This window comes from Cherax quadricarinatus, chromosome 30 (assembly GCF_038502225.1).
Source record: "Cherax quadricarinatus isolate ZL_2023a chromosome 30, ASM3850222v1, whole genome shotgun sequence".
Classification (NCBI taxonomy): domain Eukaryota; kingdom Metazoa; phylum Arthropoda; class Malacostraca; order Decapoda; family Parastacidae; genus Cherax; species Cherax quadricarinatus.
In genome coordinates this window covers 35,591,326-35,616,460 of record NC_091321.1, presented here as the reverse complement: position 1 = coordinate 35,616,460, position 25,135 = coordinate 35,591,326, and the positions used below count along the sequence as shown (strand labels likewise).

At 44.9% G+C, this 25,135-nt stretch overlaps 1 protein-coding gene across 3 annotated transcripts in view; it reads left to right on the top strand.

Moving 5' to 3' along the window:
* The window catches only part of LOC138853438 (cytochrome P450 9e2-like), a 101,449-nt gene extending 77,306 nt beyond the window's left edge, over positions 1-24,143 (top strand). For all 3 annotated transcript variants that reach the window (XM_070090103.1, XM_070090101.1, XM_070090102.1), the window contains 2 exons: positions 10,311-10,501; positions 21,939-24,143. In XM_070090103.1, coding sequence (XP_069946204.1) covers positions 10,311-10,501; positions 21,939-22,117 — 370 coding nt within the window. In that variant the 3' untranslated portion in view covers positions 22,118-24,143. The remainder of the gene's footprint in view (positions 1-10,310; positions 10,502-21,938) is intronic.
* Positions 24,144-25,135: the final 992 nt, after the last annotated feature.

The following is a 25,135-nucleotide window of genomic DNA, read 5'->3' as shown; positions in this document are numbered from 1 at the left end:
GAAGGCCAAGGAAGCAGTGGAGACTACTGTGCCTACCAATCTGCCACTAGGTCCGTCAGCAGCCCCTACCCAAGAAGACTTGCACCCCCAGATGGCCATAGGGGTCGTGGAAGGAAGCCAGGAGGAAGTAGCTCCTCAAGTGGCAAGGATGGAGCTATCCCAGGTCCCTACACCAGTTGCGTTGGCCTCCACAGTGGACGGGGACTGGTTGACTCCACGTGGAAGGAGAAGTTCCCGCTCAGCTCGGGCACAAGCAACCAGGGCCTTCAACAAATTCAAGGTTCCCAACTACGGGTTTGTAAGGTATCTAGAAGGTCTCCCCCACCTCAAGTTCTGCTGCGAGTTCACTCTCAGGAACGAGGTTCTGGTCATTCCTCGGGACGAAGACTCTTACGAGGAGTTGAAGGGGCTGGTTGTGACCCATCCCAGCATGGTGGAACTGCTTGCTTCGGAGAAGGTGTACAAGGGGGTGCTTTTACACGTCCCTGTGCCCCTCCCACTGGACCCCATTTTGGAAGTGCCCAATATTGTCAAGGCGGAGCGACTCACTGCAACGGTGAACAAGGTGCCCATCCGCCAGGTGCTGATCCACCACAAAGGTCCACTTCCCACGCACCTGGACCTTGGGGTCTGGGGAAGATTCAAGACCCGACCATACCTGTCAGGCCCAGTACAATGCTTCAACTGCCAGGGGTTCAATCATATTGCAGCCACCTGCCAGCGAGAGAAGAAGTGTGGTGTGTGCAGCAAGGCACACGACTCGAAGGACTGCATTGCAATCCTCAAACATCCACCTGGCGAAGCCCTTCGGCCAGCGCCCAAGTGTGCCAACTGCTCAAAGAGGCACCATGCCTGGAACCGGAGCTGTCCTGTGATGGTGCAGCACTGGCAGCAGGTTCGTCATCGGAACGACCCGACAGCCCCGACGCCACCCAGCCTTGGAACTGCCCAGCAACAGTCAGCATGGGCTCCAATCACGGTTCCCCGGATACCGCAGGAGGGCAATACCAGCGAGTTCCCAGCACTGGGCTCCCAGCGGGGGCATCAGAGGGCAGACACTGGTTTGCAGCAGCGCGGTCAACTGCGGCGTCAGATGGCAAGGTGGCCAAGAAGGCAGAATCATTGGAAAAAACAGCCACAGGCCAGGCACACTGCCCAGCAGGTCCCAGCTGGGCACCAACATTCCTTGACCATACGGCCAGCAGGCCTCTTCCCAAGGACAGGCCCCTCCTGTGAGCGGCCAGCGACAGGCAGAGGTTCCCCGCCAGGGGACTTGGAAGCCCATGGCCACTCATGCCGGGCCCAGGGTGCACCCAGCTTATGCTGCTGCAGTGTCGACAGCCACCCAGACATACCCAGAGACCCAGCCCCGCCTCGACGGGTCGTCCAGCTCAATGCCTGCAGAGGTAATGGTCGAATCCTTTCCGGATCGACTGAAGAAAACCATCGGGGTCATCTCAGCGCTCCTCTGTCGCCTGCTGCCATCGGCAGAGGACAGGGGCGCCTGCAGGCAGCTCCTGTCATGGATGCTGGGCGTGGTCCTACTGGACAGGAAAGACTCCATGGAACTTCAAGCCATCATCCAGGAGTCCTTCCAGTCTGTGATGGAGGAGGCCCCGGAGTCGCCAACAACGGACGACGAGTCCCAGGCAGAGATGGAATCAGTGAGCCACCTCTGCGGCCCTTGAAGATCCTCCAGTGGAACATTTGTGGGCTGCAGCGGAAAATTCACTTAGTGATTGAAGCTGCAGTTCAGGATGAGGTTGATGTCTTCCTGTTTCAGGAGACACTCACCGATTTGTCACGTCAAATGCAGCCACGTATTCCGGGATTCTCTGCCTACCTTCAATGCCTGGAAGGGACTGGCAGGGGCACGGCGATCTACGTCAGGACCACTATCCCTCATTCAATCTCCACTGACCCCATCGACTGTGGGGAGGGCGTAGAGGTTCAGGCTGTCACCCTACACCTGGCGGATGGACCTCTCGTGGTTTACAATATTTACAGAAGCTCTCGGTACACCCTTGACATCTCAGAGGTGGCAGCACTAGCCCCACGGGAGGGTCTTGTTGTGGCTGGGGATGTCAATGCCCACCACCCAATACTTTCTTCTGTCTCTCCTACCAACGCAGCTGGGAGGCACCTTGCGGCTGTGCTGGAGGAGGTCCCTGAGATCGCCCTCCTCAATAATGGTGAGCCAACCCATCACTATGGTGGCCGCTTGGATGTCACACTCATCTCTAGGCGGTTGCTCTCGAGCGCGAGATGGGAGGTCCACCCCCATCTCACCAGTGATCACTTTGCAGTGGTCACTACGCTGATGGTCCAGCGGTGCCCGCTCCCCACACCTACCCCCAGATGGAATCTATAAAAGGCCGACTGGCAGTGCTTCCAGGAGGTCATTGAGCGTTGGTGGGCGGAGTCTCCCCTTCCAGAAGACCCAGATGAGGCGGCTCAAAGCTTGCAGGTGGCCTTCACATGTGCAGCTGAGGCAGCAATACCTAAGATTACAGTCGGAGGGTCCTATAAACGTGACTGGTGGTTTTACAATGAGGACATCAGGGAACAGAACCACCGCATCAATGTTGTACGCAAGATGCACAGGCGTAATCCCACGGTTGAGTCCATGCGTCTGCTCAGGGAAGTGGTGCGGCATGCACGCCATGTCTCACACAGGGTCCGGCAGGCTAAATGGTTCGAGTGGTGTGCCTCCTTCAGCTACTCCTCCACCTTATCTGAGATTTGGACCAAGTTACGATTGGCCACTGGGCAGCATCGCAGTGTGGCTCGGTTGCACCCAGACCCCGCAACGGAGGCAGAGCGTCTGGTGGACCTATTCACCTCCAGAGCGGCCATGGCTCAACTGCCTCAGGATCTCCAGGACCTCCAAGCCACCCTCCTTCCTAGAAGGGTGATGGTGATTCAAGCAGCATGCCAGGCTGGGGATGTCACGGATGAAGACTTCACCGACCAGGAGCTCCAGGCAGCCTTCACATCTCATCGAGTCACTGCTCCGGGGCATGATGGTATCACCTATGGCATGATCACTCGGTCTGGCCATTCTGGACATTCAGCTGTCCTGGGAGTCATCAACCAGACTTGGCGAGCTGGCAAACTCCCTGTCGTATGGAAGGAGGCTGACATCATACCGATTCCTAAGCCTGGGGATCCTGGCAGTGTGAGACCCATCTCCCTCACCAGTTGCATTTCGAAGGTGTCTGAAAGGATGGTGTTGGAGCGCCTGAGGTGGAAGCTTGGCCCTCCTCATAAACACCTCTATGGCTTCACCAGAGGAGTGGGCACTTTCGAAAGCCTTACCACTCTACTGACCGGCATTGGGTCGGACGCCCATGCCCACATTGTTGTCTTTCTTGACCTCGAGAAAGCTTTTGAGCTAGCCAGTGCACCTGCCATCCTCTCACTCTTGGCCTGCAGGGGGATTAAAGGCAGGCTGCTTTCATGGCTTCGTTCCTATCTCCAGGACAGGCGGGCCCGGGTACGCTTCCAGGGGCATGCCTCTTCTCTCAAGACATAAGAACATAAGAACATAAGAAAGGAGGAACACTGCAGCAGGCCTGTTGGCCCATACTAGGCAGGTCCTTTACAATTCATCCCACTAACAAACATTTGACCAACCCAATTTTCAATGCTACCCAAGAAATAAGCTCTGATGTGCAAGTCCCACTCAAATCCAACCTCTCCCACTCATGTACTTATCCAACCTAAATTTGAAACTACCCAAAGTCCTAGCCTCAATAACCCAACTAGGTAGACTGTTCCACTCATCAACTACCCTATTTCCAAACCAATACTTTCCTATGTCCTTTCTAAATCTAAACTTATCTAATTTAAATCCATTACTGCGGGTTCTCTCTTGGAGAGATATCATCAAGACCTTGTTAATATCCCCTTTATTAATACCTATCTTCCACTTATACACTTCGATCAGGTCTCCCCTCATTCTTCGTCTAACAAGTGAATGTAACTTAAGAGTCTTCAATCTTTCTTCATAAGGAAGATTTCTAATGCTATGTATTAATTTAGTCATCCTACGCTGAATGTTTTCTAACGAATTTATGTCCATTCTGTAATATGGAGACCAGAATTGAGCTGCATAATCTAGGTGAGGCCTTACTAATGATGTATAAAGCTGCAGTATGACCTCTGGACTTCTGTTGCTTACACTTCTTGATATAAATCCCAGTAATCTATTTGCCTTATTACGTACACTTAGGCATTGCTGTCTTGGTTTAAGGTTGCTGCTTACCATAACCCCCAAGTCCTTTTCGCAATCTGTATGGCTAAGTTCTACATTATTTAACTTATAAGTGCTAGGGTTATGGACACTTCCGAGCTTCAGAACCTTGCATTTATCTACATTGAACTGCATCTGCCACTTTTCTGACCAAGAGTAGAGTTTGTCTAAATCCTCCTGAAGTTCCCTAACATCTACGTTTGAATCAATTATCCTACCTATCTTCGTGTCATCGGCGAATTTGCTCATATCACTAGTAATTCCTTCATCAAGATCATTGATATATATTATAAACAACAACGGGCCCAAGACTGATCCCTGTGGAACGCCACTTGTTACTGATCCCCACTCGGATTTAACCCCATTTATGGACACTCTCTGCTTCCTGTCTGTGAGCCATGATTCGATCCACGAGAGCACTCTTCCCCCAATGCCATGAGCTGCTACTTTCTTCAACAGTCTTTGGTGCGGAACTCTATCAAATGCCTTACTAAAATCTAAGTAAATAATATCAAATTCTTTATCGTGGTCAACAGCCTCAAAAGCTTTACTGAAAAAAGTTAATAAATTAGTTAGACAAGACCGGCCTCTTGTGAATCCATGCTGAGTATCATTAATCAAGCTATGCTTATCGAGATGGCTTCTTATAATTTGAGCTATAATTGACTCTAGTAATTTGCCTACAATTGAGGTCAGGCTTATTGGGCGGTAATTTGACGGTAACGACTTGTCCCCTGTTTTAAAAATAGGAATTACATTAGCCATCTTCCACATATCAGACACTACACCTGTTTGAAGAGACAATGGCACTCCACAGGGCGGGGTGCTTAGTCCCACCCTGTTCAATGTACTGATGCATCAGCTGGTGTGCCTGCCTTTCTCCAGAGGGACCGTCCTCCTCAGCTATGCCGATGACCTGGCACTTGTCGTACCTAGGAAGCGCCGGCTTTTGCAGCGTGCCCAGGAGGACCTCGATCTGCTGGCTTCCACCTGCCGTCACTTGGGACTCAAAATATCTGCAGCAAAATCCAAAGCCATGATCCTTCGCACCAAGGTGCCCAGTCAGAGGCTGCGGGTCCTGGGCATCGACCTGGAGTGGGTTCACAGTTATAGGTACCTTGGCATCTACATTGACAGGCACCTCACCTTCCAGAAACATGTGCGCCACATTAAAGAGAGGGCTCTGCAGAGGGTCAGGGCATTGAGTGCCATGGCCAACCCTAGGGTTGGGGCCAGCCTCGAGGTCATGAGGTTGTTCTACATCCAGGCAATACGTTCCCTCGTTGACTATAGGGCACTTGCTCTGGTTCACGCCAGACCCACAAACATCAAATCCCTCTGTGTCATCCAGAACACAGCTGTACGGGCCATGCTGGGGGCTCCTAGGTGGGCCAATGCAGTGGCTCTGAACCTTGAAGTGCAGCTACAGCCTCTTGAAGACAGGATCCAACTGGTAGCTGCCAGGAGGATTGCAAAGTATCTCCGACTCCCAGGGGCTGACAAACTGATGAGAGATTTACGGGTCCGCCAGGGACAGGTCATTCCACTGCATCCCGGCCGCCGATGGATGTGGTCGGTAGCAGATGCCACACAGAAGCTCTTGCCCATGACATTGCTCCAGGCGGGAGGCTGCGACAGACTGGCAGTGAACTACACAGTGCCACCCCCTTGGGCACCAGAGCTGTTTGCGGTGAGCTGGACAACCCTACCAGACAGCAAGAGGCATTGCACCCGGGACATTCTGCACCACCTTGCCTCGGCTAGCATTGTGGGTGCGGAAGGCCCAGGGTGTGTGCCATATTACACTGATGGCTCCAGAGACCCAGTGGTAGGCCGCACAGCTGCTGGGATGTTCCACAGCAATCTGACAGCAGGTTGGCGCCTCCCAGACCATTGCACCATCCTCCAGGCCGAACTCTTTGCCATCCAACAAGCTCTGCGGCATGCTCTTGCAGACCATCAGCATCCCCCCATCATCCACGTTGATTCCAAGGCAGCAATCCAAGCGCTTATGCACAGAGAGCCAAAGGACAACATACACTTAATCACATCCATCCGGGGTGACCTGCAGACTCTCATGGCCCAGGGTCGCAGGGCTACCATCAACTGGATCCCGAGCCATGTGGGTATCCCTGGCAATGATGCTGCAGATGAGGCTGCTAGGACTGCAACCCTCGAGGCACAGCCACATGCTGCGATCTCCATCAGCCTTAGCCAGATTGCGCTGTTGGCTGCTGGTGCGGAGAGGCGCCCATTCCCTGACCCTGGGGAGTCACGGAGCCTCTGTTGGTATGTCAGGGCGACCCACAGGGTGCCCCCTCCAAGTCTTCGAACACAGTCCAGGGAACTGAGGGTGCATATCCACCGCCTACGCTCAGGGTATCCCACCACTGCGCGGATTGTTGAACGGGCACGAGAGGAGCTCTGTGCCCATTGAGACCGAATGGTTCCGCAGCCCTTGGTGCACTACCTGTTAGACTGCCCGGCTACGATGCCCCTTCGCCGTAGACACTTCCCAATGACCCCAGTAGGGCAGACCCGAGAGAATGAGGCAGCACATCTTGTGTACTTCGCTGTCAGGGACTTGGAAACCTTACTTCCAGTCCTTGCATGTCATCCGCCCCCCCCCGCTGAAGTTGCTGCGAGGGCCTGCTTTGGGCCTCCATTGCACTGCACACCAGCCACTTTTAGTGCACACTAACGTTTGGTACGTCATCTGGCCATAGGGCCGGTGAGGTACCCCCCCCCTTCCTTCTGAAGACCTGCCACACAGGTGCAAGTAACGATAAATGTCACTTCCCTACCCGGGGAGCCAATGCCGGGTCACCAAAATGGAAGAGACCCGGGCCGGGATTACCGGCGAATCAAATAGAATAGAATAGAATAGAAAGGGACTTTATGGACACTACCCACAGCACCGTCCATTCGTGACTCTTATGAGAGAAAACGAATCTAGCTGAGGTAAACTGCAATGGACACTCATAGCTTATGAAAACAGTGAAAAAAAAGGTTTTTTTTCAGGGAAAAAAATAATTCCCCGAGTACTCGGACATACGCACGTTTCCACCATTTTCTCGGAAGTAAGTTATTCACCTATTTTGTGGTAACCCATGATTAATAATGAACAACTTAGTGATTTCCACAAAAAACATAAAAAAATGATTGCTGTACAATATTACGTGTACCTTTTTGAAGTATCCCAAACATTTTCAGATTTGTGTGGCTAAAATGTTCTGATATCTTACTAAATGTCAAAAAACTTATAAACTGTATTTTTTGTTAAATGAAAATAAGGTTTATTACAGAACTGGAACTCGTTAACTGATGGAATTTGAAGTGTTCTGCCAGCAGGAAGTGTCAAAACCACTTTTTCCAGTACCACTTCATAGTTGAGCTTGCCAAATGTAATTTTTAGTAAATTTTGCCCTTTTTCATTTGTTTTTTGGCCCATCATATTGAAGCTTCGTGAAGGAATGGTCGAAACAAGCTTCTTATAGTACACAAAAAATGAACGTATCCGGTCGATAAACAGCAGAGTTGACCAATATTGGTAAAATGGCCCAGAATATAGTATGAATTTATAAAAAAAAGTATATATGGACTTCTTGTGATTCTTTGTGAAATATTTTTTCATCTTAATAAATAAAATTTTACTACTTCTCTCATACGTCCAAACAAAAATATATTACATATGTCAATATAGTCCCCCCCCAAAAAAAAAATGAGATGGAAATAACAGGTCACTCAGTCCTCTGTCGTATTGTCTGAGATTTCTTCTGCAAAGTCATGGAAGATACATAATGTTTAGGTGGAAAAAATTGCTAAAATTGAAAACAAAATTGTTATGGGGTAACAACATGAAATATTACCCAATACTTAAATTGCTCTTAACATTGAGTCGAATTAAAAACTAAAAGTTTGTTGTTATGTTTAGAAAACAAGATTTATCAATTCTGAAGCCATGTTGATTATAATAATATCCTCTGCGTTCTGTTTGTCCTCATCCTTTTAAATTTGCTCGAGTTGAACTCAGTAAGTCACTTGTTTGACCACATCTTCAGTCTGTTGAAGTTTCTCAGGAGTTAAGATAAGATAAGATAAGATTTTGTTCGGATTTTTAACCCCGGAGGGTTAGCCACCCAGGATAACCCAAGAAAGTCAGTGCGTCATCGAGGACTGTCTAACTTATTTCCATCGGGGTCCTTAATCTTGTCCCCCAGGATGCGACCCACACCAGTCGACTAACACCCAGGTACCTATTTGCTGCTAGGTGAACAGGACAATAGGTGTAAAGAAACGTGTCGGAATTTCCACCCGCCGGGAATCGAACCCGGGCCCTCCGTGTGTGAAGCGGGAGCTTTAACCACCAGACCACTGGGCCACCTTATACCTATACCTATCCTTTTCAGTTCTTATACTTCGTATTAATTTTACATCATCCTCAGAGTTACACAAATAAGTCCATCAGTTCAAGTAGGTCGTTGTATATATTAGAAGCCGTAGCCCTTCTTATACTGACGTTTGTGGAACTCCATTTGTTATTGTCTTCATTCTTATTTGTTTTCTTTATTGTTACTTTCTGCTGTCTGTCATTCAGGTTCTCCTTGACCCAGTGGAGCAACTTGGATTTTAACCCTTCCTGTTCCTCTTATTTTTATATTAACCACTGGTGTAGAATTGTATCAAATGTTTTCCCACAGTCCAGTAAAACGTAATCTATTCAACTATGTGTTCTTGTTTTACTTCTGTGACTCTGTCATTGAACCTCAGCATATTTGTAAGACAGGATTTTCCATCACTGAATTAATGATGCTTTTCATTAAAGAATATTCTCAAGTGCTTCAGTATGTTTTTCCATTCTTTCTTCCTTCTCCATAACATCCGACAAAATGTATATTAGAGAAACTAGTCTGCAATTCAGTGTCTCTTGCCTATTCTCCATCCTATATTTGAAACGACATTTGCCCTTTTTTCAAATTTCTGGAACTTGTACTGATCAGAGACTGGTCGTACACTTTGCTTTTGAGTCACCCAGAAATTCCACTCCTTCTTTAAGCATCCATGAAGATGTTATCTTGTCCCATTGTTGTCGTTACATCAAGTTCTCTTAGTAATCTCATCACTTCATCTTGTTATGCTGATGCTTTCTACCTCTTATTGTTTTGGTCTGATGATGATATTTTCCAGTATCTCTCTATTGCTTTCTATAAAGACTTCATGGTATCTGTGCATAAGCTTTCATATAATATAATTATCTGCTGCTCTCCATCAGTGTCCCATCCTTCTACTCTACCCTTATAACTTGGCTCTTAAAACTTGGTTTTATTTTTATTTTGTTGCTGTAAAGAAGCTTTGGTTCAGTTTTGGCCCTTGATGCTATATCATTTTCAAATTGCCTTGATGCTATATCATTTTCAAATTGCCTTTCAGCTTTTTTTTTCTGGTGCTGCGTACACTAAGATTGGTCTGACATATGTCGTATTTAGTGTCGTAAATGGCGCTTTCTTTGATAGTGTTATAGACTAATCGTTGATTTACCAAATATACATTTGCTGCAGAGGTTATTTAGCTGTGTTCCTCTGGCAATATACTCGGTAATATGGTTTCCAAGAGGACCTGTTCTTAGAGTAAGTTATACACTCATTGTGCCCTAGCCTGTACTCCATTTCTGATCACAATTTGCCCTTTCTATATTTTTATAACATTATATTTTCTGTGATTGAATTCTAGTAACTACCTGTCAGATCAACCCTGAACTTTGTCTGGACTCTTTTCAGTCATAGGCATTTTTGTCATGAAGGTAGCTGCAGGTTACCTGTCGAGTGATATGTGAATCAGTGTCATTGGACTTTAGCATCAGACAAAGCTTAATGGTTTACACTTTGGTCAGTCAGATTGTTCAGGTTAGCAATACTCATTTCCTTGAAAACTTCTAAGTCTAGTTAGTCAGAAACCTCTCATTTTTTATGTTGTTTCCTGTCATATTATCTGCTACACTGAATGAACTCAAGGTTAATAATATCTGTCATTATAAAAAAGAAATTTGCACTAACAGAATACCTGGCACTGAAGTAACTCTGCATCCCGGTGACGTGGTGACTTACCCGTTGTGGAGTCTGCACCACGACCCTCGCTACTGGCCAGAACCCGAGGAGTTTCAGCCAGACCGCTTCCTGCCGGAAAACAAACCCAACATCACCAGCTTCACTCACATACCCTTTGGAATGGGACCTAGAAACTGCATAGGTAAGATTGATTACTTGTATATATATATATATATATATATATATATATATATATATATATATGTATATATATATATATATATATCACCATGCTTCCAGTTAACGTGGAAATGATTGTGTCGATGCATGGACTTTTTAAAGGCTTATGTTATGGAAAAACAATGTGAAATTAATGTTAACGAGGGAGTGACCAGTCAGTTCATCCACCCCCACGTCACGGGGGTGGGTGGAAGAGGTGGGATGTGTAACTAGATGGTGAGTGACCACATTGGTTCAGCAGTGCCCATACCCACATTGTTCATAGTGTACATGGGAAACAAATAAAGTTACGTGTATTGTAAGACAGTGTGAACAATATATAGTGTGCAAGTCCATGTGTATTGTACTCCCCGGGATAACCCCACTCAACCTGCGCCTCCCCCACCTAATTCCCAAGGGAAGTTTTCCCCTTCCCCTCCCGGCCCCTCAAACTCCACCAGGCCACCACGGTCAAGTTCACTACCTTCCACGCACCATACCCACCCAGCATGTCATATTCCACTCCTATTGTCTAGTCTAGCAGATGGATGCCAACCAGGAGGAAGCAAGCAGCCAGGGAAATGGCACGGCTGGCAATACTAGGAGAGGCAAGTGTCGGTCATGCTTACAGCTTCGTTGTCTCAACTCTAATGGTTTCCTCCGCAAACACGGTAGTTGCCCTGGTTCAGGATGTCCTCCTGTGGAAAGTGATGATCCAGAGCCACCTCAGGCACCTGAACCCACTCCAACAGATTTTATCTCATCAGACAATCTCTTGGAAGCAATCAAAGCAACAGGTACGAGGACACTCACACATATTCCCAAAGCAGCCCGTCCACACGCAGCTGGGAAACTTACAGACCTCCTGAAAAAAGTAAACGATGGTTCCACTATCTTAAATGCTCCACCAACCATCAAGGCATGGCACAACTTGCTACTTTTTGGCAATGTCTGCTTAGCTGTGCCGGAAAGAAGGGGAAAGAGGCTAGCCTCAATGATAATTAAATCCTTAAGAGATTTTCCTAGAGTTGATAACCTCATTCACCTTCCTCGTCAACACAAAAAAGGGAGAGGCAGAACCCCCACTCACTCTACTGACAGTGAAAAAGTCAGAGTCCAGGTGAGCAAGAAAATTGAAGAGGGCAACACAGTGGGGGCAATCAGAATTATTACCAGTGAAGATACAGTTGCTCCCAGGGATGCTGACACGGCTGAAGCACTTAGAGGAAAGCACCCTGCCAGGGAAACCAGTGGCACCAACAGTTCCAACACCTCTGTCCCCACTATGGAACCATTGATTGTGGAAGACTCAGACATTTACAAAGCAATAATGTCGTTCCCATCTGGCTCTGCTGGGGGTTACACTGGAATAAGGCCACAGCATTTAAAGGAAATGGTTAATCCAGTTATTGGGGAAATTGCTGAGACACTGCTTTCAGAGATCACAAGGTTCGTCAACAATTCCTTGGCTGGTCTGATTCCTGATGAAATTAGACCTTTCTTTTTTGGTGCAACACTTTGTTCACTTAAAAAGAAGGATGGAGGAATTCGGCCAATTGCAGTAGGCAACACGTTACGCCGCCTCATATCCAAAGCTGCTGTCTGAAGTATTCGTGCACAGGCAGCCATGATGCTTCAACCAAACCAGCTTGGCTTTGGGGTCTCTCAAGGAAGTGAAGCAGCGGTTCATGCAACAAGGGCATATATCAACAACCTGCCTGAGGACAATGCAGTGGTAAAATTAGATTTCAAGAATGCGTTCAATCTCCTGAAAAGAGACGTGGTATTAGCAGCAGTACAAGAACATTTCCCTGGTCTCTTCCCTTTTGTTTCAGCTGGGTATAGCAAGGAATCAATGCTTCTCTTTGGAGAGCATGAAATAACATCATCAGAGGGTGTCCAACAAGGAGATCCTCTTGCACCATTTCTCTTCTGTATTGCAGTTAGGGAAATCACAGTCAGACTGACCAGCGAGCTAAACATCTGGTTCCTAGATGAGGGCACACTAGCAGGTACAAAGGAGTCCCTCCTACATGACCTTACACAGGTAATGACACGGGGACAGGAAATGGGTCTCATCCTGAATCCATCCAAATGTGAAATCATCTCAGTCAGTCAACAAGTGATAAATGCAGTGAGATCAAAACTACCAGGAGCAGCAGTCATTGCCCCCACAAATAGTGTCTTGCTAGGAGCACCTCTGGGAAGCAATGCCATTGACACAATTCTCAGGAAGAAATTGGAAGAGTTAAGGAGAATGGAACAACGAATAGGCAATCTGGACACCCACGATGCCTTGTACCTTCTCACAAAGTGCTTGAGTCTGCCCAGGTTGACATATTTCCTAAGATGTGCACCTTCATATGATAACCCTATACTGCACGAATATGACAGTATTCTGAGGCAGATTTTTACGAAAGTACTTAACCTTACTCTAGAAGACGGGCAGTGGAACCAAGCTACACTTCCAGTCAGACTAGGAGGCATTGGTGTCCGCAAGTCATCACAGATTGCGTTACCTGCTTTTCTGTCCTCGTGTATTGCATCCAGAGAGCTTGTAGCAGCGATTCTCCCTGAACATCTTAGGGACAAGATTGGAGCCCAGGACCAAAAATTCATTGACGGAGCAATGATCTGGGATAATCTAACGGGCTCAGAAACCAGACCTGCTCCCCCCAACAACTACAAACAATCGCACTGGGATGGTCCAATAGTGGAAAATATAGCCTCAACGATGCTTCAGAGTGTGTCAGGGAAGGATAGAGCCCGCCTGCTGGCAGTGAGAGCCCCTCATGCTGGGGACTTTCTGTTGGCTGTTCCCAACTCCAGCCTTGGCACACGCCTCGACCCACAGACCATCCGCATCAGTGTTGCCCTTCGACTTGCCGCCCCTATTCTCGCCGAACACAGGTGTATTTGTGGCAGTGAAGCAGCAGACCGATTCGGGTACCATGGTCTTGTGTGCCGTAAATCCGAGGGAAAGATTGCAAGACATGAGGAGGTTAATAACATTATCAAGAGGAGCCTCACAACAGCTGGATGCCCAGCAGAAAGGGAGCCACCCCAACTATGCAGATCTGATGGCAGCCAGAAGCGTCCAGATGGTATCACCCTTCAAGCCTGGACAGATGGGAAGCAGGTGGTGTGGGACTATACATGTGCATCTACCTTGGCTGATACCTATCTCCAATACACCAGGGAGGAAGGAGGGGCAGCTGCCAGCTTTAGGGAGTCCCAAAAGTCTAGAAAATATGGAGAACTTGCCCATCATTATATGTTTGTTCCCATAGGTTCAGAGACCCTTGGCTCATGGGGAAAGAGTGCATCTAATTTCCTTAAGGAGCTGGGAAAAAGACTCATCAGGGTAACTAGGGATCCCAGGGCAGCTAGTTTTCTGTTCCAGCGGCTCAGCGTGGCTGTTCAAAGGGGTAATGCATGCTGCATTTTGGGCACACGCCCCAGCTCTGAGGAGCTGGATGAGATTTTCGCCTTATAATCGGTGATACACACGTAACAACATGTGTATATATATATATATATATATATATATATATATATATATATATATATATATGCCACCTTTATATCAACAATGTATCTCTTAAATCTTCTGTGCCATATTATGTAATAAAATATTCCTATTGGTAAAAAAAAATAGTTTAAAAGATGGGGTGGTAGGGGAAGTGGAATATTCAAATGGCTTCAGGAAGAAATCCAAATATTCTTCCTTGAAGCCTTTTTATCCACTTCTCCGAGGCTATGGGTCCCACAATTTACACCAGAGGTGGACCCCATTCTATATAAATATATATATATATATATATATATATATATATATATATATATATATATATATATATATATATATATATATATATATATATATATAAAGGCACGCACGCTTGCGCACCTCACAGACAGAAGGTTTATAAACTATATGAGGAGGCAGTTAGATATAAACAGCTTTTGGAAGACAGATGGGCTAATATGAGTATAGGCAATGGGGTAGAAGATGTATGGGGTAGGTTTCAGGATAGTGTTAGTGTTCAGCAGAAGTTTGTGGTTACAGGAAAGTGGGTGCGGGAGGAAAGAAGAGCGATTGATGGAATAATGATGTAAAGAGAGTAGTAAGGGAGACAATGTTAGCATATGAGAGGTTTTTACAAAGTAGAAGTGAAGCAAGGAGGGAGGAGTATATGGAGAGAAAAAGAGAGGCGAAGAGAGTGGTGAAGCAATGTGAAAAGAGAGTGGGTGAGATGTTATCAACATGTTTTATTGAAAAAAATTTTTGGAGTGAGATTAATAAGTTGAGAAATCCTAGGGAACACATGGATTTGATATTTAAAAATAGGAGAGGAGAGTGATTAAACGGAGAGTTAGAGGTATCGGGAAGATGGAGGGAATTTTTGAGGAATTGTAAAGTGTTGATGGAGATAGAGAAGCTGTGATTTCATGTATAGGGCAAGGAGGAATAACATCTTATAGGAGTGAGGAAGAACCAGTTATGAGTGTGGGGGATATGATTGAGGCATTGGGTAGAATGAAAGGGGATAAAGAAGCTGGGATTGATGGGATAAAGATAGAAATGTTAAAAGTAAGTGGGGCATAGTCTTGGAGTGGTTAGTACTTTTATTTAATAAATGTATGGAAGAGGGTAAGGTACCAAGGGATTGGTAGAGAGAATGCATTGTTCCTTTGTATAAAGGCAAAGGGAACAAAAGATAGTGTAACATTTATAGGGGAATAAGTCTGTTGAGTATACCTGGTAAAGTATATGGTAGTTATCATTGAAAGAATTAAAAGTAAGACGGAGAGCAGGAAAGCAGATAAACAAGGAGGCTTTAGGAAGAGTAAGGGTGTGTAGACCAAGTGTTTGCAGTGACATTATATAAGTGAACAGTATTTAGATAAGGGTATAGAGGTTTTAGTAGCATTTTTGGATTTGGAAAAGGCATATGACAGGGTGGATAGGGGGGTAATGTGGCAGATGTTACAGATGTATGGAATAGGAGGTAGGTTATTGAAAGCAGTGAAAAGTCTTTACGAGGATAGTGAGGCTCAGGTTAGAGTATGTAGCCGAGAGGGAGATAATTTCCCAGTATAAGTAGGCCTTAGACAGGGATGTGTGATGTCACAATGGTTGTTCAGTATATTTATAGATGGAGTTGTAAGAGAAGTGAATGCTCGGGTGTTGGCAAGAGGTGTCAGGTTAAAAGATAAAGAATATAACACAAAGTGAGAGTTGTCACAGTTGCTCTTTGCTGATGGCACTGTGCTTTTGGATGATTCTGAAGAGAAGTTGCAGAGGTTGGTTGAGGTTCATAAGGTATGTAAAAGTGGGAAATTAAAAGTGAGTACAGGAAAGAGTAAGGTGATGAGGATGACAAAAAAATGAGGTAACAGAAGATTGGATATCAAATTGGAGGGAGAGAGTATGGAGGAGGTGAATGTATTCAGATATTTGGGGGTGGACATGTCAGCAGATGGGTCAATGAAAAATGAGGTGAATCACAGAACTGATGAGGGTAAAAAGGTGAGTGGTGCACTGAGGAGTCTGTGGAGACAAAGACCTTTATCCATGAAAGCAAAGAGGGAAATGTATGAGAGCATAATCATACCAATGATCTTATATGGGCATGATGCATGGGTGGTGAATGTTGCAACAAGGAGAAGGCTGGAGGCAGTAGAGATATCATGTCTGTGGGCAATGTGTGGTTTGAGTGTAATGCAGAGAATCCATAGTTAGGAGATTAGAATGAGCTGTGTATGATAAAGCTCTTGGATCAGGAAGTGTTACCTAGTAGCAACCAGGAGCTGTGAATCGACCCCTGCAACCACAACCAGGTGATTACATGCACACATGCACACACACACACACATACACACACATGCACACACATGCACACACATACACACACATGCACACACATACACACCCATACACACACACACACACACATGCACACACACACATGCACACACACACACATGCACACACACATGCACACACACACACACACACACACACACACACACACACACACACACACACACACACACACACACACACACACACACACACAGAAATGGGACAGAGAAATGGTAGGAAAATCAGTAAACGAGATGATGGAATATGTGGCAACAAAGTGCAAGGAGGCAGAGGAAAGTTTTGTTCCCAAGGGAAACAGAAATAATAGGAAGACCAAAACGAGTCCTTGGTTTACCCGAAGGTGTAGGGAGGCAAAAACTAAGTGCAACAGAGAATGGAAAAGGTACAGGAGGCATAGGACCCAGGAAAACAAGGAGATTAGTAGAAGAGCCAGAAACGAGTATGCGCAGATAAGGAGGGAGGCCCAGCGACAGTATGAAAACGACATAGCATCGAAAGTCAAATCTGACGCGAAACTGCTGTATAGCCACATTAGGAGGAAGACAACAGTCAAGGACCAGGTGATAAGGCTGAGGAAAGAAGGTGGAGAACTCACAAGAAACGATCAAGAGGTATGTGAGGAGCTCAACACGAGATTTAAGGAAGTATTTACAGTAGAGACAGGAAGGACTCTGGGGGGACAGACCAGATGGGGACACCAACAAGGAATACACCAACAAGTGTTGGACGACATACATACAGATGAGGAGGAGGTGAAGAAACTGCTAAGGGACATCGATACCTCAAAGGCAATGGGACCGGACAACATCTCTCCGTGGGTCCTTAGAGAGGGAGCAGATATGTTGTGCGTACCACTTACCACAATCTTCAACACATCCCTGGAAACTGGGCAACTACCTGAGGTATGGAAGACGGCAAATGTAGTTCCCATTTTCAAAAAAGGAGACAGAAAAGAGGCACTAAACTATAGACCTGTGTCATTGACGTGTATAGTATGCAAAATTATGGAGAAGATTATCAGGAGGAGAGTGGTGGAGCACCTGGAGCGGAACAGGAGTATAAATGCCAACCAGCACGGATTCACGGAAGGCAAATCCTGTGTCACAAACCCTCTGGAGTTTTATGATAAAATAACAGAAGTAAGACAAGAGAGAGAGGGGTGGGTTGATTGCATCTTCTTGGACTGCAAGAAGGCCTTTGACACAGTTCCTCACAAGAGATTAGTGCAGAAGCTAGAGTATCAGGCGCATATAACAGGAAGGGCACTGCAATGGATCAGAGAATACCTGACAGGGAGGCAACAACGAGTCATGGTACGTAATGATGTATCACAGTGGGCACCTGTGACGAGCGGGGTCCCACAGGGGTCGGTCCTAGGACCAGTGCTATTTTTGGTATATGTGAACGACATGACGGAAGGGTTAGACTCAGAAGTGTCCCTGTTTGCAGATGATGTGAAGTTAATGAGGAGAATTAAATCTGATGAGGACCAGGCAGGACTTCAAAGAGACCTGGACAGACTGGACACCTGGTCCAGCAAATGGCTTCTCGAATTTAATCCTGCCAAATGCAAAGTCATGAAGATAGGGGAAGGGCACAGAAGACCACAGACAGAGTATAGGCTAGGTGGCCAAAGACTGCAAACCTCACTCAAGGAGAAAGATCTTGGGGTGAGTATAACACCGAGCATGTCTCCGGAAGCACACATCAATCAGATAACTGCTGCAGCATATGGGCGCCTGGCAAACCTGAGAACAGCATTCCGATACCTTAGTAAGGAATCATTCAAGACACTGTACACCGTGTATGTCAGGCCCATACTGGAGTATGCAGCACCTGTTTGGAACCCGCACTTGATAAAGCACGTCAAGAAACTAGAGAAAGTACAAAGGTTTGCAACAAGGTTAGTTCCAGAGCTAAGGGGAATGTCCTATGAAGAAAGATTAAGGGAAATCGGCCTGACGACACTGGAGGACAGGAGGGTCAGGGGAGACATGATAACGACATATAAAATACTGCGTGGAATAGACAAGGTGGACAAAGACAGGATGTTCCAGGGAGGGGACACAGAAACAAGAGGCCACAATTGGAAGTTGAAGACACAAATGAGTCAGAGAGATAGTAGGAAGTATTTCTTCAGTCATAGAGTTGTAAGGCAGTGGAATAGCCTAGAAAATGACGTAGTGGAGGCAGGAACCATACACAGTTTTAAGACGAGGTTTGATAAAGCTCATGGAGCGGGGAGAGAGAGGGCCTAGTAGCAACCGGTGAAGAGGCGGGGCCAGGAGCTAGGACTCGACCCCTGCAACCACAAATAGGTGAGTACAAATAGGTGAGTACACACACACACCCCTGCAACCACAATTAGGTGAGTACACACATACACACACGGTGGGAGTAACAGCATATTCAGTGTTCACGGATTTTAGGTTGTATCTGTCCTATCCAAGGACACTGAAGGGATCATTTAAAGTGTTAGAGCTTAGTGAACAAGACGGGAAGTGAAATACAAGCTGCCTAAACCAGAAAAGGGAGGTGAGGGCTACAATTTACATAAATAATTTCGAAATTGAAATCAGTACCAGAAGTGGGGAGAGAAGGCCTAGAGCCGGGCGTAGGCAGTGTTGCCACAAAATAATAAGTGTGACCCAAGCCAGAGAGTTAAGTGCAAGTAAAGGACAGATGAGGTAGTGCATAAAGTGAGGGGAAAGAAAAGGAAAAATAACTAGCAATTATTCTTGAGATGTTGATGTTCTTCTCGAAGCAACGGTGTCCATAATAAAGATTGGAAGCATCCTGATAGTGTAGTGCATTAGATAAGTGTATTAGATAGTAAGAGTGTATTAGAAAAAAGTGTATTAGATGATAACAAGCGGTACAACATTGAGTCATAACCCAGGTCTAAACCATACCCCCGGCCGGGATTGAACCCGCGGTCATAGAGTCTCAAAACTCCAGCCCGTCGCGTTAGCCACTAGACCAGCTAGCCACCAGTGCCAGCAATCATGAATGATAAGTGATAAGGTGTGACCACAATGCAGACAGTAAAGTGCAAGTCTAGTGCTGTGGTTGAAGCACTGTAAATGGGATCAAAACACATATAGAGAAGAAATGGAAGTGGAACCAGGAGCCAGGAGTCAACGAGCTTAATGCTGCCAGCAGTATGTACTCGCCTGAACATGGTGTTGGGGGTCAGGTATAGGGTCTAGCTCCCACAACTGTAACGTGAGGAGGTTGTCTCTCAGCGTGAGCAAGGAATAGGATAATAACCAGCAGAAAGTGCAATAAGTGGAGAAGATAGCATTACTAGGAAACAGAGCTGGGACTACAAATTTGAATCTGTGGGATAGAGCTTTTTAGGCCACAACATTCCCTTCCCACTCTCCACCTCTCCATCACTCTGGTTCCCCATCCTTCTAACCATCTCTCCCCTTTCCCCTAACCCTATCTCTTCCCCTCACAACTCCCCCACACACGAACACACACATGAACACACACATACACACACACACGTGCGCTTGGAAAACCTGAGAATAGCGTTCCGATTCCTTGATAAGGAATCGTTCAAGACACTGTACACTGTATGTTAGGCCCATACTGGAGTATGCTGCAACAGTCTGGAACCCACACCTGGTCAAGCACGTCAAGAAGTTAGAGAAAGTACAAAGGTTTGCAACAAGGCTAGTCCCAGAGCTCAGGGGAATGTCGTACGAGGAAAGGTTGAGGGAAATCGGACTGACGACACATGAGGACAGAAGGGTCATGGGAGACATGATAACGACATACAAGATACTGTGGGGAATAGACAAGGTGGACAGAGACAGGATGTTCCATAGAGGAGACACAGAAACAAGGGGTCACAGTTGGAAGTTGAAGACTCAGACGAGTCATAGTGACGTTAGGAAGTACTTCTTCAGTCATAGAGTCATCAGGAAGTGGAATAACCTAGCAAGTGATGTAGTGGAGGCAGGAACCATACATAATTTTAAGAAGAGGTATGACATAGCTCAGGAAGCAGAGAGGGGGAGGACCTAGTAGCGATCAGTGAAGAGGCAGGGCCAGGAGCTGAGTCTCGACCCCTGCAACCACAATTAGGTGAGTACAATTAGGTGAGTACACACAGTGTGACTTTTTTTATTTAAATCAAGGCAGCGAGGTTAAGCCTTGTATATTCTCATTCTATTTAGGTGCTCCACCACTCTTCTCCTGATTTGCCTTCCATCTCCCCCCTCCCCCACAGGCACTGTATAATCCCATCGGGCTTAGCACTCCACATGATAATTTTTATTATATTCTCCATGATTTTGCATACCATACATATCAGTGACACTTGTCTGTAGTTTAACGCTGCGTGTGTGTGTGTCCTTTCTTAAAAAATGGGACTACATTTGCTGTTTTCTACACCTCGTGTGGTCGCCCTGTTTCGATAGATATGTTGAAGATTGTTGTTAGTGGCACACACACAGTGCCTTTGCTCCCTCTCTCAGGACCTACAGAGAGATGTCTGGTCCCACTGCCTTTGAGGTATCTAGGTCACTCAGCAGTCTGTTACCTCCTCCTCGGTTGTGTGTATTGTGTCCAAGACACAATTCACACACACCATTCCGGATTTCTAGAGCCCTTAAAGTCTCCTCTGAAAATGCTTCCTTAAATCTCACGTTGAGCTCTTTCACATAATTCTCGGTTATTTCTTGTGTAAGTCATTTCCATATTGCCGCTGGGCCTTCCCCCTTATCTGTGCATATTCGTTAATAATATTTTTGTTTACTACAAGTACATGGTATACAGGCCTAGTTGACGTCAATGACATAGTACTATATAGAAAGTCCCTTGTTATGCTGAGCATTTCGGGCAAATTAGGTCAGTGTCCCAGGATGCGACCCACACCAGTCGACTGATACCCAGGTACCCATTTCACTGATGGGGAACATGGACAACAGGTGTAAAGAAACACGCCCAATGTTTCTACTATGCCTGGGAATCGAACCCAGGCCCTTGCCGTGTGAAGCGAGAGCATTAGCCACCAGGCCACTAATCTCCTTATTTTCCCTGGGGCTATGTTTTCTGTACTTTCCACATTCTCTAGCACACTTGCATTTGGCCTCTCGATACCTTTGCGTGAATCAAGGCTCATTCTGGACATTCCATTATTTCTGTTTCCCTTGGGTACGAACCCCTCCTCTGCCTCTGTTTGGCTTCTCTAGTCCTTTTCTCCCTGTTTCCCTCTTCACTTCTAACTCTACTCTGTATTCAAAGTTCAGGACCATGATCACTAGCTCCAAGGAGCCTTTCATAGGTGATGTGCTCAATGTCTGAACTGCTCAAGGAGAATATTAAATCCCGTCTTGCTGGTTCATCCTCTTATCTCTGTCAGATAGTGTCCCAAACGTGTGTATGTGTGTGTGTGTTGGTGGTGGTGGTGGGGGGGGGGGATTGTATTAACGAAATCTCAGTGAAATTTAATGGTAAATGTAATCTTTTAAAGTTACACATGCTCTCTCTTATATTATCTTGTTTTTTTTTTTATTAGGTATGCGTTTTGCCCTGATGGAGGCCAAGGTGGCTCTTGCTAAGCTGCTGCTAGCAGCAGAAATACACCTTGACAAGAACCACACGGAGCTGAAGACCGGTAAATCTCTGCTCGTTTTGAGACCAGATGAAGGAGTCAATCTTGTAATAACGCCGATCACCAGTAACACACATGGCTAAAACTTACCCACAACAATTTGAATCATAAGATTAACAGACGTTATGCCTTGCTTCGCTACATGTAAATTTACATTGTTATATCATTTCTTAAACTGTTATTGGGTTTAAATAAATTGTATGGAATATTTGTAGCAACTTTGTTAATTAAGCTTTACCTTGACCAACTTTTCTTTACACTTACACACACACACACACACACACACACACACACACACACACACACACACACACACACACACACACACGCGCGCGCACACAGAGCTAAGAGGTATGTCGTACGAGGAGAGGTTAAGGGAAATCGACCTGACGACACTGGAGGACATGATAACGACATACAAAATAATGAGAGGGATTGACAAGGTGGACAAAGACAGAATGTTCCAGAGATGGGACACAGCAACAAGGGGACACAGTTGGAAGTTGAAGACACAGATGAATCACAGGGATTGTGGAAAATACTGTATATATTTTCCAGAAATTCAGTATTTATATCTATATAGATGGCCATACTGTATTTAATAACATTTGTCATAGAAAATGGGAAACTGAGCCTGGGGAGAAGGGAGAGTCGCCATTGTTAATTTGAATTGGATACAACGTCAGTGTAATGGGAAGAATTTTTCGTGCTCTAGAGGTTAAAATTGGGTTGACACCTCTCAAATAGGAGGCGAAATTGTTGGATGTGCATTCCTGCATAACTTGAGATATCAGGCGACAGGACAGGACAACTCCAGGAACCTCAGATAAGTCTGTTATGTTATAACTCTGGCCAGTTGTTATTTTCATGTATAGACAGAGGTTTTCTGAGTATGATACACCTAGATTTCCAGTCAAATTGGTGAGTGTTATGATTAAGATATATTCTCCTTCTGTTATATAAATGTGTATTTATATATAATCATTTTTTAATTTAATATACAGTCCACAAATTTATATATTTACCAGCATTCCTGGTGATGTATATTTTATTTATGATTAATAGGTCCAGAGAAACTTGTGGATATGACAGTGGTAGGTATCGAAGGGGGACATTTTTTGCGACCTAGGTGTCCCAAATTCCTACTTGTTCATTTACTGTTATGTATATAATGATACATCCAGCTAAATGTAATTTTCCAAATTCATTTGCCCGTTGGTCCTTCTTGAACTGGAGGTAATTAGTGAAGTCATTAATTAGTTAATTACTTAATAATTATATGTGAAATGACAGAAGGAGGTGGATGTTAAGTTCATAAATTTACTTAATGTGTAGTGGATTATAATTATTACAATATTAATTTTGATAAGCTAAGCTCATGGGTGGCTAAAGATTATATTGTGTATAATATTAATTTTCCAAAGCCAAAGTGGCTAGGATTTATATTAATGTATTTGTACAATATTAATTTGATAAGACAATTCTGACCAAGATTTATATTAGTGTATGTGTAATTGATAAGCCAAGTGTTGCAAATTATATTAATGTGTATAATATTAATCTTGATATGCCAAATTCTGGCAAGGATTTATATTAATTTGTACAATAATTTTGATGAGCCATGTCTGGCTAAAGGTTTGTATTAATGTACATTAAAAAATTATATTATATTTTTTTACATGTAATTGCTGAGCTCAAGCAGCTGGGATTTATTCAAAGGTAAGTTGTATCAGTGTTATTGATTGGGTTGAATTTAATACATTGCATCATGGCTGAAAATGAGAAAATTAATGTAGAAGACAAACATATGGAATATAGAGCAAAGAAAGCATCTCTGCAAGCTAGAAAAAGGCATGTAACAAAAACATACAATAAATGTTTGGAATTAATGAATCAAGAAACTGTGAATACTGATGATTTAAAATTGTATTTAGATGCTTTAATTAATAGATATGATTCATACAAATTATATTATAACAAATATGAAGGAGATTTTTTAGTAAACTGTGTAGATGAGACTGAAGTAGATCTCATAATTAATAGTACTATGAATTAGAGGAAAAGATTCTTTCTTGTAAAAGTCAGGCCTTGAATAAATTAAAATGTATATACCAGGCAGTTAATCAATCTACTCCAACAAATAATATGTCTTTGCCAAAACTCCCAGAATTATGTTTACCTGTATTTAATCCTGGAGAAAACTGGGAGAAGTTTTGGTCAATTTTTAAAGCAGCTGTGCATGACAGGAGTGATCTAGCCTGTGTAACTAAATTATTTTACCTCAAAGGACAGGTAAGAGGAGATGCTCACATACTCATACAAGCCTTTCCCAATGTAGATGACTCTCAGAATTATGTTTACCTGTATTTAATCCTGGAGAAAATTGGAAGGAGTTTTGGTCAATTTTTAAAGCAGCTGTGCATGACAGGAGTGACCTAGCCTGTGTAACTAAATTATTTTACCTCAAAGGACAGGTAAGAGGAGATGCTCACATACTCATACAAGCCTTTCCCAATGTATATGACTCTTACAAGGAAGCAGTTGACTTGTTGAAGGTCACTTATGGTAATATAGAACAAAGTAGGTTGGATCTAGTGAATATCATTGTTAATTTATAATCCCCAGATCACACTTACAAAGGTTTACAGCAGTTTAGAGTTAAACTGGAGAGCACTCTCAAAACTTTAAGTAATAAATATAATCTAAAGGAATCAGACTGGTTATTGAGTGCCATGGTACAGAATAAATTAAGTTGTAAAACAAGTATCGCAAGAGTTATTTTGGTCTGGAGGAAATAAGACTAGGTCTACAAGAATTAATTGTGCACTTGACTCAAGAAATCGTAATGACACGATTGCAAACAAACCATACCCCCGGCCGGGATTGAACCCGCGGTCATAGAGTCTCAAAACTCCAGCCCGTCACGTTAGCCACTAGACCAGCTAGCCACAATAAGATTCATCCAACTAGGTATATTTCTACACCATAGGAAGGTTAGCACAGGCACCACTGTGACCACAAATGCAAGTTTTTACAGACGAATCTCCAGCTAGCGTGGCCGTGACGAACTCTAGCTCAAGTCCCTTCACTGCCGTCAACAT